General features: G+C 33.2%; 1 protein-coding gene across 1 annotated transcript in view; it reads left to right on the top strand.

Annotated features, from left to right (window-relative positions):
• Positions 1-16,180, top strand: part of KANSL1L (KAT8 regulatory NSL complex subunit 1 like) — a 168,708-nt gene that overhangs the window by 17,075 nt on the left and 135,453 nt on the right. The window contains 1 exon segment of the mRNA XM_082467398.1: positions 11,155-12,271. Coding sequence (XP_082323524.1) covers positions 11,184-12,271 — 1,088 coding nt within the window. The 5' untranslated portion in view covers positions 11,155-11,183.

The raw sequence follows: 16,180 nt of genomic DNA, 5'->3' as shown, positions 1-16,180 counted from the left end.
TTCTCATTACTTTTATTGACTTAATTGGTTTAATTGACTTAATTTAACTTTATGAGTTACAAATTAGAAACTTTTAATCCCCTTATATTTCAGTAATGTTTGGAAGAGCTGCTCAAATTTTGCTAAAAGAATTTTTTTCCTGCTGCTTCTCTTTTATTATAATGGATCAGCTATCTGAAACACATTAAAGTTGTAAGTGTGGAAATAATTTAATATTTGTCTCTGCTTCAGGGTTTTCCTCTCTCTCAAAATGCTGTTGGTAGTCTTTTCACTTTCTTTTAACTTAAGGATGAATCTGCCTTCTTTATGATACTTTTATTCCTAGTTTATGTTACTGCATTGAAGAGAATTGGGATTATCCGGATTTCAATTGAAAGAGTAAATTTAATGTTCAGAGGGTAGATATTGATTTGATATTCCCCGTGGACTATATGGAATATACATGTGCGTGCTAGAATGTAAGTCATAGTCAGATCTGGAGTAGTATTTTAGGGGATGGAAAATCAGATTTGGTTTTAAATTTTTAATGTTCATTCTCAGGAGGAAGGGTGGTTCTTATTTATAATTGTCTAGATTCTTAGTTTCAGCTCTGAGGATAGACTAGATTAGCTAACTTTTGATTTTCTTTAGACCGTATGCCAAAAATTATTTGGTGCATGTGACCTGCGTAGTAATTATAAAGACCTGGTTACTAGTGTTGGGATCAATTCAATAATTATTGTTATCATAATTATCTCACTGTACATGCAGCTTTTGAGGGATGACATGATGGTATTTACTATATCTCATGATGTCCAAGGGACCAGATTGTATTTAATTAATGCTAAATTCATAAATACATATGATTTATAAATCTTAAAGATTAAGTCACTAATTGAAGCATTTTGGAGACAACAGGGCAAGGCTCCTTATTTTTAGTAATGTAATATCAGAACAACTAATTTCTTCCTTAACTCACAATGAATGTTCTTTGGATTAAATTGTAGACCCCAAATTAGAATTTGTAGTATAGACTTGACTTTACAATTCCCCCATTTTTCTGAATTTGATTTTATTTATAATAATGAAATTTAATATAGCCAAAAAGAAAAAAAACTGTTTTGATTCTTTGTAGTTTTTAAATGCTTGTAATTTAAATGAATAAACTTTGGCTTGTGTTACTGAAATTTTCTCTCTGGTTGGTAGCTTTTTAAGATACTTCTAAGAAAATGTATATATATTGAAATCTGGACTTTTTGCTATAGGGTTGTTTACTTGGTGGATTATCTGTAATAGTTTTACAATGGATTGGTTTTGGGTTTTGGTTGTTGTTGTTTTTGGGGTTTTTTTGGCCACCCCTAAAATTTCTGGGCTGTGGATGTGCTAAGGAATTATTATTATTTATTTATTTTTACTTAAATTGGAATGCAGGTTGAAAACTCTGTTGTACAACATGAAAGTGAAGTTCGTGCCCAGGAAATATAATTGATTTTTGGATTATCTAGAACTATTGCCTCTTAACAGATAATCAGAATTTATCTGGTTGCTTTCTTTGAAAGGGTGATATGATTTCTTGCAGTTTTGCTTCTTAAATCCTGTTAGCTTACTATTTTAGTTTCTGTATGTTGTGGTTAAGGAAGTTTAGTTGTTTTTTTCTCAGTTTTATTCTTTCCAGTTTCTTTAAAGTCCTATGTCATGGACTGACTAAATTCTTTTTAGAGAAGGGACCTAGTTTCCTTGAGTATCTTGGGTGTATATAAAATAAATAATCATCAAAGATGATAGTGGTGCCGAGAGTAAATAGAATACAGTGTTTTAGCAGCTAGAAAGAAGTTTCTTAGATTTAGGTAAGATCCAAATACTTTTTTTCGACCCAATATGTGCATAATTAGAAACTGAATAATTAGAAACCAGAATAATTAGAAACTGAATATTCATAAGAAGAACAAGATGCTTAGAAAACTCTTTGAGGATTTGCTTTTTTCACATTCTTTTTGTATAACCTAAGCATAAGTGTCTAAAAATACTAAACAGTATATTTGGCTAAGAACTTTGGGACTGAAATATTTTAGTTAATGGTTGATTCCTGTTTACTTTAGGGGTACCGTATGCTTTATACTGTCCAGTACAGTAATCCTTAACCACATGTGACTATTGAGCACTTGAAATGCAACTAGTCCAAATTGACTTGTGCTAAATGTAGAATGAACACTGTATTTTGAGACTTTAGCACACATAAAAAAGAACATGTCTCATAAAGCTATTTTTATCCTGGTTACAGGTTGGAGTCATATTTTCTATATAATGGGTACAATGAAGTTCAAATTTCATATGTTTCTTTTTACTTTTTAAAATATATCTAGTAGCAAATTTAAAATTACATATTTAGCTCACATCATACTTCTGTTGGACAGCAATGTTCTATACTAATATTTCCCAGCCTTAAGACTCCTTTCACAATAAAATATCTTATGAATCCTTTTCCTTGAAATTTTTAAATGATTTTATTATTTTGGATGGTATTTATTGAGGAAATATTTATTAAGGGCCTACTATGTGCCCAACAATATTTTAGGACACAGCAGTGAATGAAAACATTCAGATCCTGCCTTCGTGCAGCTTTCATTCTAATGGGAAAAATGTATGATAAATAATTTTTAGTAAAAAAAAAATTAATGAACTATTATTTGTTCTAAGCATACTATTGGCTATTATATATAATTTCATGTAATATAATTTTAATACAGTACTTCATTTATTGAATGACATATGCTATTTAATTTGGCATTTATCTTGCTTTGTGTTCTCTGCATTTCCTGGTTCTGTGGCTTGATGTCTGACATTAATTTGGAGGAATTCTCAGTCATTATTTCTTCAAATATTTCTTCTCTCTTCACCTTCAGTATTCCCATTACATGTATGTTAACGCCTTTTGTAGTTGACCCACAATTCTTGGATATTCTGTTCCTTTTTTTTTTTTCTTCAGTCTCTTTCCTCTTCGCTTTTCATTTTGGAAGTTTCTATTGACATATCCTCAAGCTCAGAGATGCTTTTCTCAGTCATGTCCAGTCTACTAATGAGTCTATCAAAGGCATTCTCATTTCAGTTATGGTGTTATTGGTCTCCAGCATTTCTTCTTGGTTCTTTCTTAGAATTTCCATCTATTTCCATATCTTTGCTTACATTATGCATCTGTTATTGCATGTTGTCTACTTTTTCCATTAGAGCCCTTAGAAAATCATAATTTGTTGTTTAAGTTATTTTAAAGTCACAGTCTGATAATTCCAACATTCCTCTCATATCTGAATCTGGTTCTGATGCTTGCTCTGTCTCTTCAAACTGTGTTTCTTGTCTTTTAGTATGCCTTGTAATTTCCTGTTGAAAGAGGGAACATGATATACCTAGTAAAAGGAACTTTAGTAAATAGGTCTTTAGTAAGATGTGAGGTATAGAGGAAGCATTCTATAGTCTGATGATTAAGTCTGTCTTTTAGGGAGGCTGTGCCCCAACTTCACAAATTCTTCACAGATTTTTCCACCTCTTAGGTGGGATAGGATGGCTCGATGGGGCTGGGGTTAGGTATTTCCCTTCCCCCACATGGAAGGCTAGTAAAAGCTGGAGCGGGGTATTTCTTTAATTTATTTTAAGAAAAAGCAAGACTCTTCAACAGATTTCTTAGAAAGTAATAATCATCTTTCACTTCTTTATCTTCATTTTATTTGAACTCACTGTGGCATTTGATAGAGCTGCCCATGTCTTTTTAACATACTTTTGAACACTTTGGAATCTCAATTACATACACTCTGGAATTTCCTTTTCTCTCACTAACTGGACTTTCTTTTTGCTTTCTTTCTTTTCCTTTTTTTTTTTTTTTTTTTTTGGTTTTTGGGTTTTTTAAATGTTTTAATGAATGGGAGTGTGCATTTTAAAAAATTATTTCTTTTTTGGCCACACCGTGCAGCATGCAGGATCTTAGTTCCCTGACTGGGGATCAAACCTGTGCCCCCTGCATTGGGAGCTCAGAGTCTTAACCACTGGACTGCCAGGGAAATCCCACTAACTGGACTTTCTAAGTCTCCTCTTAGGGCTCTTCCTCCTTTGTAACACCTCTTCCTTTGTTCAGATAAATGTGAGTGAACCCCCTGGCTTGATCCTGATCTCCTTTCTCTCTCTGGCTCATTATGTTCTAGACAAGTTTGTAATTTTTGTTCCACAAACACCGAATTTATTCCTGCTTTACAGCTTTCTATTAATTGTCTTTTTTCCTTGGAAAGCTCTTACCCCAAACTTTGGTTAGCTTGTTATTGTCATTTCAAGTCTCAGAGCATATGTCACCAACATAGAAGTCTTCCTTCATCTACAAATCTAAATTAGCTCCTACTGCAGTGTAGTTATGCTCTATTACTCTACTTTGTTTAATTTTTATAAAAACACTATGAGACCCCTATTTACTTCTGATCTTTTAATTTTCTTGTTTGTGTATTCTCTACCTACCATTTGCTAGATAGAATGTAGGCTCTGTGAGAATAGAAACCTTATTTGTCATGCTCTCTACAATCTTTCTAGTACCTAGGGTAGTGTCTCTTACATACTTCTCAATAAATATGTGTTAACTGAACTGTTGAATGTTTGATCTTAGATCAAATATATATTAAATGGAAGTTAAAATCCAGCTTCTACCAAAAATAGACAAAACTGCGTTTATGACTTAATGTTGGCCATTTCTTCATTTTCTGCTTTTAAAAAGTCAACTGGTTAATTTCCATAATTTTTGGAAAATTTTTATTTGTTTTGTTTTTAAAAGATGAAATAGGTTTACAGCTGTCATTCACAAGCACTTCTCTATAAATAACTTGTTGTGGTATGGATGGATTTATACCCAAATGAAAACCAGATGGTCTTACTTGTGGTTAGTTATTCTCACTGTCTTAAACTGGCTTCTGAAATACTGGAGATACCTTTTAGATGCTATAAAATAATTTTGATCATTATGGAACTAATGGAGATATCTTCAGGTGAAGTTGCAGAATTATTATTTTATACTCTCAAATCAGTATTCCTTATGCATTCTGCCTCTAACCAATTGTCTATTATGTGTAAAAATGAAATAATATACAATTGAAAATAATTACAATTTAAAACTGTATATGGTCAAAACCATTATTCAGAGTTAACCTGAATGGTAAATTCAGTGACTTTCAGGAGTTTGCACATCTGATTTCCACTAATTCCTAGACATATTATCTTCTGTATGTTTATGTCAAAGGCTCCTCAGTTGTTATATTTTAAATAGTTGCTAAATGTTTATTTTATTGTTTATTTTAATTTTGAGGAAGTGAAAGTTAATCAATTTTTTTCTCTTATGAATAATGTTTTTTGAGTCATAGCTAAAAAAAATCTTTGCCCAACCCAATATCACAAAGATCTTCTCCTATTTTTTTCTAGACATTCTATGGTTTTAAGTTTTACATTTAGGTCTATGATCCATTCTGATGGATGTGACTATTTTTGTATAAGGTATGAGGTGTGGGTTAAGGCTCAGGATTTTGCATATGGATGCCTTACTGTTCCAGAATCATTTGTTTTAAAAATACTAAGTCTTTCTGCATTGAATTGCCATTACATCTTTGCCAAAAACCAATTGACCATATACGTGTGGGTCTATTTCAGAACTCTATTTTTTCCTTTGATCTATCTGTCCATTCTTTTGCCAATCCATGTTTATTTTGACTACTGTAAATAGATAGGTAGTATGAGTCCTTCAGCTTTGTTCTTTTTCTTGTTTTGGCTATTCTAGTTGCTTTCCCTTTCCATACAAATTTATGAATCAGCTTGTTGATATTAACAAAAATTCTGCCAAGATTTTGATTGGGATTGTGTCGAATCTACAGATCAGTTTAAGGAGAATTAACATTGTAACAATATTGAATAATTAATCTATGAACACAATGTGTCAGTCCATTTATTTAGATCTTACTTGATTGTTTTTCATTGGTGGTTGTTTTTTTCAGTGTGTAGATCCTGCACATTTTTTGTTAGATTTATACCTAAGTATTTCATATTTTTAAGCTATTGGAATTAATACTATTTTAAAAATTTCTATTTCTGTTTTTTTCATTTCCATTATCTAGAAATATAAATGATTTTTGTATCTTGACCTTATGTCTGCTGCCCTAGTAAACTCATTAGATCTAGGAGCTTTTTTTATAGATCCCTTGGGATTTTCTATGTAGAAAATCATGTCATCAATGAATAGACACAGTTTTACTTTTTATTTTCCAGATTTCTATGCGTTTTGTTTCTTTTTCCTTCTTCTGTTCCACTGGCTAGGACCTCCAATGTGATGATGAATAGGAGTGATGAGAACAGACACCTTGCCGCATTCCCAATCTTATAGTAAAAGCATTCAGTCTTTCATCATTAACCATGAAGCGGTCTCTAGGCTTTTGTGTAGATACTCTTTTTCAGGTTAAGCAATTTCCCTCCTTTTCCTAATTTACCGAGTTCTTTTTTTTTTTCTAATTATGAACAGATACTGGATTTTGTCAGATGCTTTTTATTTGTTTTTTTTCTTTAGTCTTTTGATATGGTGAATTTCAATGATTAATTTTTTTTAAATGTTGAACCAGTCTTACATTCATGGAATAAGCCATACTTGGTTGTGACTTATTATTCTTTTTATATATTGCTGTGTTTGTAACATTTATTTTAAAAATAATAACTGAAATAGGTGTTGTTTCTACTTTTACTACTTAAATTCTGGGATACCTTTAAAAATCATGACTCTCTTGTCTGTTTGTTTATTAATTCAGCCAACAAATATCTGACAATTATTGTGTGCTAGACGTTGTTTTAAGTGCTGCAGATTAGAACATTGAACAAAATTGAGTTCTGCCCTTAGACTATATTACTTCCTAGAATGTAATATAAAGTCAGGTTCTGACATTAGCACCCTGAGGAACAAAACAGTGTAGGGGAATGGAGAATCATGAAGTGAGGGGCTAAAGCTATTTTAAATAATTAGTCAAGGCAGGACTCTCTGAGGAGGTGACTGTAGGGCAGAAACATGAATGAAGTGAGGGAGCTAGCTATCTTATTTGTGGAAAATTGTTCCAGCAAATACGAAGTCCTGAAGCAAGGACTTGTTTGGTGTGTTTCAAGAATAACACAGAAGCTAGTGTTTATGGAGTGCAGTAACCCATGGAGAAAGTTACAGGAGGCTAAGTAGTCAGGGACTTGATAGTGTAGAACTTTGTAGGCCATGGTAAGAAAAACTTTGGATTTTAAGTATAATGGCAACCACTTATTTTTCACCAAATATTAATTCAGTATCTGCTATATGTCAGATACTTTTGCATCTTGACAACATAGCAGTTAACAAAATAGTAAAAAATCCAAGCAGTTGTAGATCTTAGAAATGTTAGTAATAAGTGTAGTTGTTTATGTTAATATGGAGGTAGTCAGAAGTGGTAGAGTTTAGAATGATCAGTTAGTAAGCATTGGTTATATACAGTGATTACATATTTAGGTATTTTAAAAAATTGGAATAAATGGACTTGAGTTTTATGCTAAAACTATATGAACATAATTTAACCTTTTTTAATAATAGGAGACAGTTATTTTCTTGAGTTTCTTTTGGCTGCAAAGTAGAGAGACTTTCAGGCTAGGGTTTTTTAATAAGGATAGAGTCGGGAGTAGAATACAGAAGAACTTCATGGAAATCCTAGAATAGGAACTGTGATATGGCTGGGCCTTCCAGAGTCCAGAATCCCCAAATCTTTATATCCAAGTGTGTTAATTATCTATTCCTATGTAACACATTACTCCAAAATTTAATGGCTTAAAACATTTATTTCACAGCTTCTGGGGGTCAGGAATCTAGGCATGGCTTAGCTGGGTGCCTCTGGCTCAAGGCTTCTCACAAGGCTGCAGTCAAAGTATTGGTTGGAGCTGCAGGCATCTGAAGGCTTGATTGAGGAAGGATCTGCTTCTCAGATCACTCACATGGCTGGTTGGCAGGCTTTAGGTCATTGCTGTCTGTTGGCTGAAGACAATAGTTCTTTGCCATGAGGGTCTTCCCAGCTCACAACATGGCAGCTGGTGCTCCTGAATGAGAGGGATGACAAGATGGAAGCCACAGTATCTTTGTAACCTAATGTTGAAAGTGGCATCCCATTATCTTTGCTGTATTCTGTTTGCTAGAAGCAAGTCACTAAATCCAGTCCACACTCAAGAGGAGAGGATTACACAAAGGCATGAATACCAGGAGATGGGGATTATTAAGATCACTTTAGAAGCTGCCTATCATACCAAGTAAGCCCTACAGAGCTTACCAGAGTTTTTGTGTGTATGTTTTATTCTAGTTCTCTACCATAAAGGTTCCTTAGCCACTCTCAATGTCTACATTTCTTTCCCTTCTCTTTTTTCTACCAACTCCATTTCTTATCTATTAATCTATGTATCTTTTTTCTACTTATTTTTAGTTTCCCCTTATCTTTAGTTTATCCAGGGCCTAAGATGAACTCCACTGCTTCTTCTTATTTCACCTTCTGCCCCTGCTGCTAGCCACTTTGATTATATCCTTAGCACCCTGTTCAAATTTTTGAAAGAGAGAAGGTGGGTAAGGAGGGGATAGAGTACAGTATCTTTTGAATATGATTACCTCAGAGAGAACTGTGATTAGGGCAGTTTCCCTCAGAGAGCAATGTAGTTATTTAAATACTATTGTAGATGTTTATAAATTAGAAGTTATAGGTCATTGAGTTGATCAAGTGACAGACTGAATCTTGAAAAAAAAATTTCCCAGTGCTAGCTTGTTTTATAATTATTTTTCTATTTCTCATAAAAGTAGAGTGCAAACTATATTTTTAAAAAGAAAACCCAATATTATGGTTATTTTTGTTTTCCTATTTGTTTTGGATTTAGAATAAATGAAAATCTGTTATATATAGGATTTATTATTTTTGAGGCACTATATAAAAGTGTATAAATTTTGAGACAGAAAATTATACAGAAATCTACATTTTTTTGGAGACATTATACAGTAAAATATAAAAAAGGCAAACATTTATTTTTATCACACAGAATTAACAATTATTAACATTTGCTCATATTTCATTTAATCTTTTTCCCCCAAGTAATAAAATACTGTAGTTAAAATTCAGCTCCTCTTAAAACACCACTGTTAGTTCTGTTTCATGGAACTTACCTGATGCAACTACTGTTACAACTTTGGTGGGTATTTTTCTGGTTCGTCTTTTATTCTTGTAAACACATAAACACAACATGTATATGTACATAAATATGGTATGGTTTTGTGTTTGTGTTTTATTTATATGGTACCATACTATACATTTTCTGCACCATTTCTTTTTTTTTAAACTTTATTCTATTTTTGAGGTTTGTCCATATTGATACATATAGATCTAGGTCATTTTTTTTTTTAACTGCTATTCTAGTATTCCATCATGTTTTAATATCCATTCTCTCACTGTTAGATATCTAGGTTGCTTTGAAAGAGTGTTTTGCTCATACAAACACTGATCTCTTGTGCACCTGTGACAAACACATTTTCCACATTATTGTCAAATTATAGAATCAATTTATAGTTCAAATAGATGTGAGAAATCTTATTTACCCATGTTCCCATGGTAAGTGATATTTTCAGACTTAAAACCCTCTTTTCAATTTGGTGATTAGAAAACTGGTCTCTTGCATTATTAATCTGCATTTCATTTATTACTGGTAAAGTTGAGTATATGTTTAATGACCATTTGGATGTCATCATCTCTGAAGTGTCCGACTGTTGTAACCTTTGCCCGTTCCTAGGCGTTCTTAATATATTCTGGATACTAATCCTTTGTCTGTTGATATACGTTGCAGTTATCTTCTCCTAGTCTATCACTTGCTTTTAACCCTGTGTGTAGATTTTTATTTTAATTGCATAGAACTTTTTGTGCCTTTTTTTCCTTTTGATCATTCTTATTAGTCTTTGCAAAGAATCAGCTTTTGGTTCTGTGTTTTTAAACAAGAATGAAGGGTCTAGAGTTACAGCTACCTCCTGGGGACATACAGTATGGGAGTGTGGCCATTTAAATGACTATTAACTGTCATGTTCATTGAAACAAAAATTATGGAGTGTCATAGTTCCAAAGTGTCTTCAAAAACTTGTAATTGTTAATGAAGAAAATTTTTTTCACTAACTCTTCAATCTTCATAATTTTTAATAGTACTAGATTAACTTTTTTATGAGTCAGAATATATGGTTTTACACTTTTTCTTTTGATAAAATTTGTTTAATTATGGGATTAATCTTTAGTGTCATCTGTTACATTCCCCACTATTTTTCAGGCAGGAGTAAGAGCTTCTATAATGATAATTGATGACTATCCATTTGTGAAAAGGAAAATAATGATTGCAGATGCTTTTTCAGAAAAAAAATTTTGCACATTGCAGATTAGGCTAGTTTTTACTACCACATTATTTTTAGCACCTGTGAAATTATATACATTTTTTTTTTTTTTTTTTTTTGCTGTGCTGTGAGGCTTGTGGGATCTTAGTTCCCCGACCAGGGATTGAACCCTTACCCTGACAATGAAAGTGCAGACTCCTAACCACTGGACCGCCAGGGAATTCCCAATTATATACTTTTTTTGTAGTTCAGTTCACTTATATCTTCTTACCTTATTTCCTACATTTTAGTTATTAATACTGTTCAGACTGTGAAGTTTAAATTGAGAAATGAAGGTTTTGAGCAATTTATTATATCTTATAAAAATAATACTTTTGGCTGAAAATATGGGATTGAGTCACATTTTCAAGTATGAATCCCAGGTTGGATTTTTTCTTTTAACTCTCACCCAACATTGTCCAAAAAATGGAACCCTAAGATGTAATTGCATTCACAAATATTTGTCTAACTCTTAAATACTAGGCACTGTGCAACTTTCATTGGAGTTTTGGGTATTAGGCCCACAGTCAGAATGAAGAATAGTCCTTATTGAATTCCTTATGAGCTAGCAAAGAGCAGAGATAATGTTAGGAGTTGGGAAATAGAGGAGGAATTTAGTTCCATTCACTTTTTAATCAGAGACATTGAAAGTGTTGCCCTTGGGGAAAGTATAAGCGTAAAACTTTTTTCTTGATATTTGATCATTTATTTTTACATTATTTTAGGTTTGCAGTAATTATCTGCAGGATTCGCCATGACCCCAGCTCTGAGGGAGGCAGCAACAAAGGGTATCTGCTTTTCATCTTTACCAAGTACCATGGAGTCGGACAAGATGCTATGCATGGAAGGTCCAAGAACTGTAGATGAAAAGCTAAAAGGAGACACTTTCTCTCAGATGCTGGGATTTCCAACTTCTGAACCTACTCTTAGCACTAATTTTGTGAATTTAAAACATTTTGGCTCCTCTCAGTCTTCAAAACATTACCAGACTGTTCTTTTAATGAGTTCTAATGCTACATTAAATAAATACAGTGAGAATTATAAACAAAAGAAATTAGGGGAACCCCACTGCAATAAGCTGAAAAACATACTGTGTAATGGCAGCAACATTCAGCTCAGTAAAATCTGTCATTCTCGTTCTGAAGAGTTCATCAAAAAGGAACCTCTGTCAGATACCACGAGTCAGTGCATGACAGATGTAGAAATTATTCTGGATTCAAATATAACCAAAGACACTAATGTAGATAAAGGACAACTGAAAAACTGTAAGTGGTACCAAAAGAATGCACTTTTGGATAAAGTTAGTGACGCTGAGATTAAAAAGGGTTTATTGCACTGTGCTCAAAACAAAATTGGGCCTGACCACTCACACGTGCCTATTAGTTTCTCAACTGCTGAAAAAGAGGAGGAAGTGAGTGCTCGTTTACTTCATTGTGTAAGCAAACAGAAAATTTTACTTAGCCAGGCTAGAAGAACTCAGAAACATTTGCAGATGCTCCTGGCAAAGCATGTTGTTAAGCACTATGGTCAGCAAATGAAATGTTCTATGGAACATCAACTCCCCAAAATGAAGATTTTTCATGAACCTACCACAATTTTGGATAACAATTTACCTAAATGCACTGAAATTAAACCAGACACCAACTTATTGACTGCAGAGAATAAATTGTGGAATGATACAAAAAATGGCTTTGCACAGTGTACAGCTGCAGAAATCCAAAGATTTGCACTGTCTGCTACAGGGCTGTTGTCTCATGTTGAAGAGGGTCTGGATTCTGATGCAACTGATAGCAGCTCTGATGACGATTTGGATGAATATACCATTAGAAAAAATGTGTCCGTGTAAGTGCAAAATTATTATTAGACCTTTTACTGTTCTGTATATAGCAGCAATTTTGTCTTGATTTCAAGATATGTTGAAAAGAAATAGATTTTCTAAAATCTTACCATAATCTTTAAGTTATAAAACTTTGGTGAATTTTTAAAATGTTTCTTTTGTTAAAAATGACAGTCTGTGAATATATACATACTATTTAAAAATAAGTTACCCAACTGCTCTATCTAGGAAAAATACCCAAATAGGAATAATGAAAAATAATTAGCTATAAACATGTATTTTTCCTGTTCTTGAATAGAATAGGCTGTGGACAGGGCTTAAAATTTTGATTAAGTTATCTAGCCAAAATGTATAGCTAAACAAATTTAAAGTCTGCGTAGGTAGCCCTCACTGGCTTCAGGCGTTTATCAGTTGGCAGTACACATAAATTGACCTGCTACTTAAAAAAAAATTTTTTAACTATTTATATGCTCATATTCACAACTTTCAGCTCTGGTCTTTACCAATTTAGTCAATTTTTGCTAGATTAATATAACCAAAACAAAATTATAATGTCAGCTCTTAGATACCTATTGAATGCTTATGTGCTGGACCCTAGAGATTCAGTGATAGGCAAAATATTCACAGCCTCTACCCTCTTGGGAAACTGCTTCAAAGAGAGATAACTAGATATTTTATAAAACAAAACAAAACAGAAGCACAGAGAAAAATAGTTTTACTTATCATACCATTTTAATACTCCAGAACAGCTCTGCTAGAAGTTTCTGGGATGATGGAAATGTTCTATATCTGTGTTATCCAGTAGGCACTAGCCTCATGTGGCTATTGAGCACTTGAAATGTGGCCAGTACAACTGAAGAACTGAATTTTTTTTAAATTTATTTATTATTTATTTATTTGTGGCTGCGTTGGGTTTTCATTGCTGCGCGCAGTCTTTCTCTAGTTGCGGCGAGCTGGGGCTACTCTTTCGTTGCGGTGCACGGGCTTCTCATTGTGGTGGCTTTTCTTGTTGCGGAGCACGGGCTCTAGGCGCGTGGGCTTCAGTATTCGTGGCACGTGGGCTCAGTAGTGGTGGCTCACGGGCTCTCAAGTGCAGGCTCAGTAGTTGTGGCGCATGGGCTCAGTTGCTCTGCGGCATGTGGGATCCTCCCGGACCAGGGCCTGAACCCATGTCCCCTGCATTGGCAGGCGGATTCTTAACCACTGTGCCACCAGGGAAGCCCAGAACTGAATTTTTAATTTTATTTAATTTGAATTAATTTTATTTTAAACAGCCAGCTAGAATATAGTTTCGAATCTAGCTTTCAGAGAATCTGTTAATGTCCCTAAATTGATGCAAAATACTGTGTATATATGTGGTATTTGGGGAGGAAGAAGTTCATTTTTATCAAATTCTCGAAGATAAGTGAGAATCATTATAGAATTAGAAGCGGAATACATTAATTTTTACTAATAAATAGAAGGTCAGTATATTAATTTTTATAGTGAGGAGTAAAATATAAAACAAAGTGAGCATTCCAGGCTTTTGGTGTTCTGTTATCACTATATTTGAAATGGATTTGAATGAGAGCTAATAGTTATTGAGGACATATTTTTCTAACTGGCATTGTGCTATTTACTTTACATTTGATATATTATTTAATCCTTTCAACAACCATGGGAGGTAATTGTTGTTATCTTTATTTCGCTTAATAAGAAAAAGGCTCAGCATGGCTAAGTGACTTGCCTGTGGTCAAAAAGCCAGATAAGTGGTGGAGCTAGGCTTCTTGCCCATGTATGTGAAACTTTAAACCTATGCGCTTTCTGTTGGACCATCCAACTTTGTCAACATTATATCAATGATGCTTACACATTATTAAGCAAATGTGTTCTATAAGAAGTCCAGAAATTTATCAGGTTTTCTATTTATAATGCTTTTGAAGTAATTCAATTTAATAACATTTAGTAGGTAAATGCTGTAAATTATTTACGTTTTGTTGTTGAGAAGAGCTAATGGGCAGGGTTTTTTATTATTGAAATATAATTGATGTACAATATTATGTTAGTTTTGGGTATGCTGTGTAGTCATTTGACATTTACATGAATTTTGAAGTGATCACCGCAATAAGTCTAGTAACCATCTGTCCCCATACAAAGTTATTACAATATTATCAACCATATTCCTTATGCTATATATTACATCTCTGTGCTTTATTTGTTTAATAAATGGAGGTATATACCTCTTTAATCCCCTTCATTTCTTTCCCCCACCACCCCACACCCTCCCCCTCTGGCAACCACCTTTTTATTCTCTGTATTTATTAGTCTGTTTTTGTTTTGTTCTGCTTGTCTTGTTTTTTAGATTTCATATATGAGATCATATGGTATTCGTCTGACTTATTTCACTTAGTATAATACCCTCTAGAGTCATCCATATTGTTGCAAATGGCAAGATTTCATTTTTTATGGCTGAATAATATTCCATTGTATGTATGTGTATATATATTTAAAAAAACTTCTCCGTTCACCTATGGATGGACACTTAGGTTGCTTCCGTATCTTGGCTCTTGTAAATAATGCTGCAATGAACATGGGGGTGCACATATCTTTCTGAGTTAGTGTTTTCATTTTCTTTGGATGAATACCAGGGAGTGGATTGCTGGATCATAAGGTAGTTCTATTGTTAATTTTTTGAGGAACCTCCATACTGTTTTCCATAGTGGCTGCACAAATTTACATTCCTAACAACAGAGTGCAAGGGTCCTTTTTCTCTGTATCCTCATCAACACTTGTCCTTTCTTGTCTTTTTGATAATAACTATTCTAATGGTGTGAGGTGATAGCACATTGTGGTTTTGATTTGCAGTTCTCTGATGATTAGTGACGCTGAGCACTTTTTCATGTGCCTATTGGCTATCTGTATGTCTTCTTTGGAAAAATGTCTATTCAGGTCCTCTGCTCAGTTTTTAATCAGGTTGTTTGTTTGTTTGTTTTTGATGTTGAGTTGTATGAGTTCTTTGTATATTTTGGATATTAGCCCTTTATCAGATATGTCATTTGCAAATATATTTTCCCATTTAGTATTCAGCCTTTTGATATTTTGATAGCTTCCTTTGCTATGCAACTTAATTTTAAGCAACTTAAAGGCAAGTCCTACTTTTTCTGTCATTGTATACCCAGTTCCTAGCACTGTCTGCTTTTTATTGGTTGTTTGGTGTTTGTTGAGTGAATGAATGAATTTTTCTGTATTTGTATATGTAGCTGTAAAGGTACAAAAATCGAGGTTGGCAGTCTGTAAAATTTTCTCTTTCTATATGTTTTATTTTTTCTTCTTCCATTCTGCAGTATATCTTTACTTGATTTTTCCCTCTTTTCTTCCTTGGTCTCTAGTAACAAACTGGTCACAAGATGTATCTTATACATCTTAGAACCCGTATGAGTGTGTGCTGAATGAATGAATGAATAAAATATGCCAAAATATGGACATTTGAAAGTCATTATTTTATTCTAATGTTTAAAATTTTAATTTTGATAAGTAAAATTGATACGTGTATTATGTTTATCTTAAAAATCTTAGATTATATAATAACTAATGTCTTTTTTTTTTTTAGTTTATAGCCCATATAAGAAAAACAAATTCCTTCACTCCATCACTCTTATCAGGAAATGTACTTGTGAAGGAGTATGATGGTTTTAAGAAATTGGAAAGTACTCACATTAGCCATTACCAGTTATTTAAAATATATATTTATATGTAGACAGTAGATTAGTTTATAATGACATTACTGATACACTTTAAAAATAACTTTTGGCTGAAAGACAAGTGTGCATTAGACACTTTTTTAAAAAGTCAATTTACTTTGCAAAGCAAAACAGGAGGACTTTATATTTTTTGTAGGTTTGAGGTATAATCCTTATAATGTGAATGGAATCTCC

Source organism: Balaenoptera physalus (assembly GCF_965194825.1).
Source record: "Balaenoptera physalus genome assembly, chromosome: 6".
NCBI classification, from domain to species: Eukaryota; Metazoa; Chordata; class Mammalia; order Artiodactyla; family Balaenopteridae; genus Balaenoptera; species Balaenoptera physalus.
This window is presented reverse-complemented; position numbering and strand designations above follow the sequence as displayed.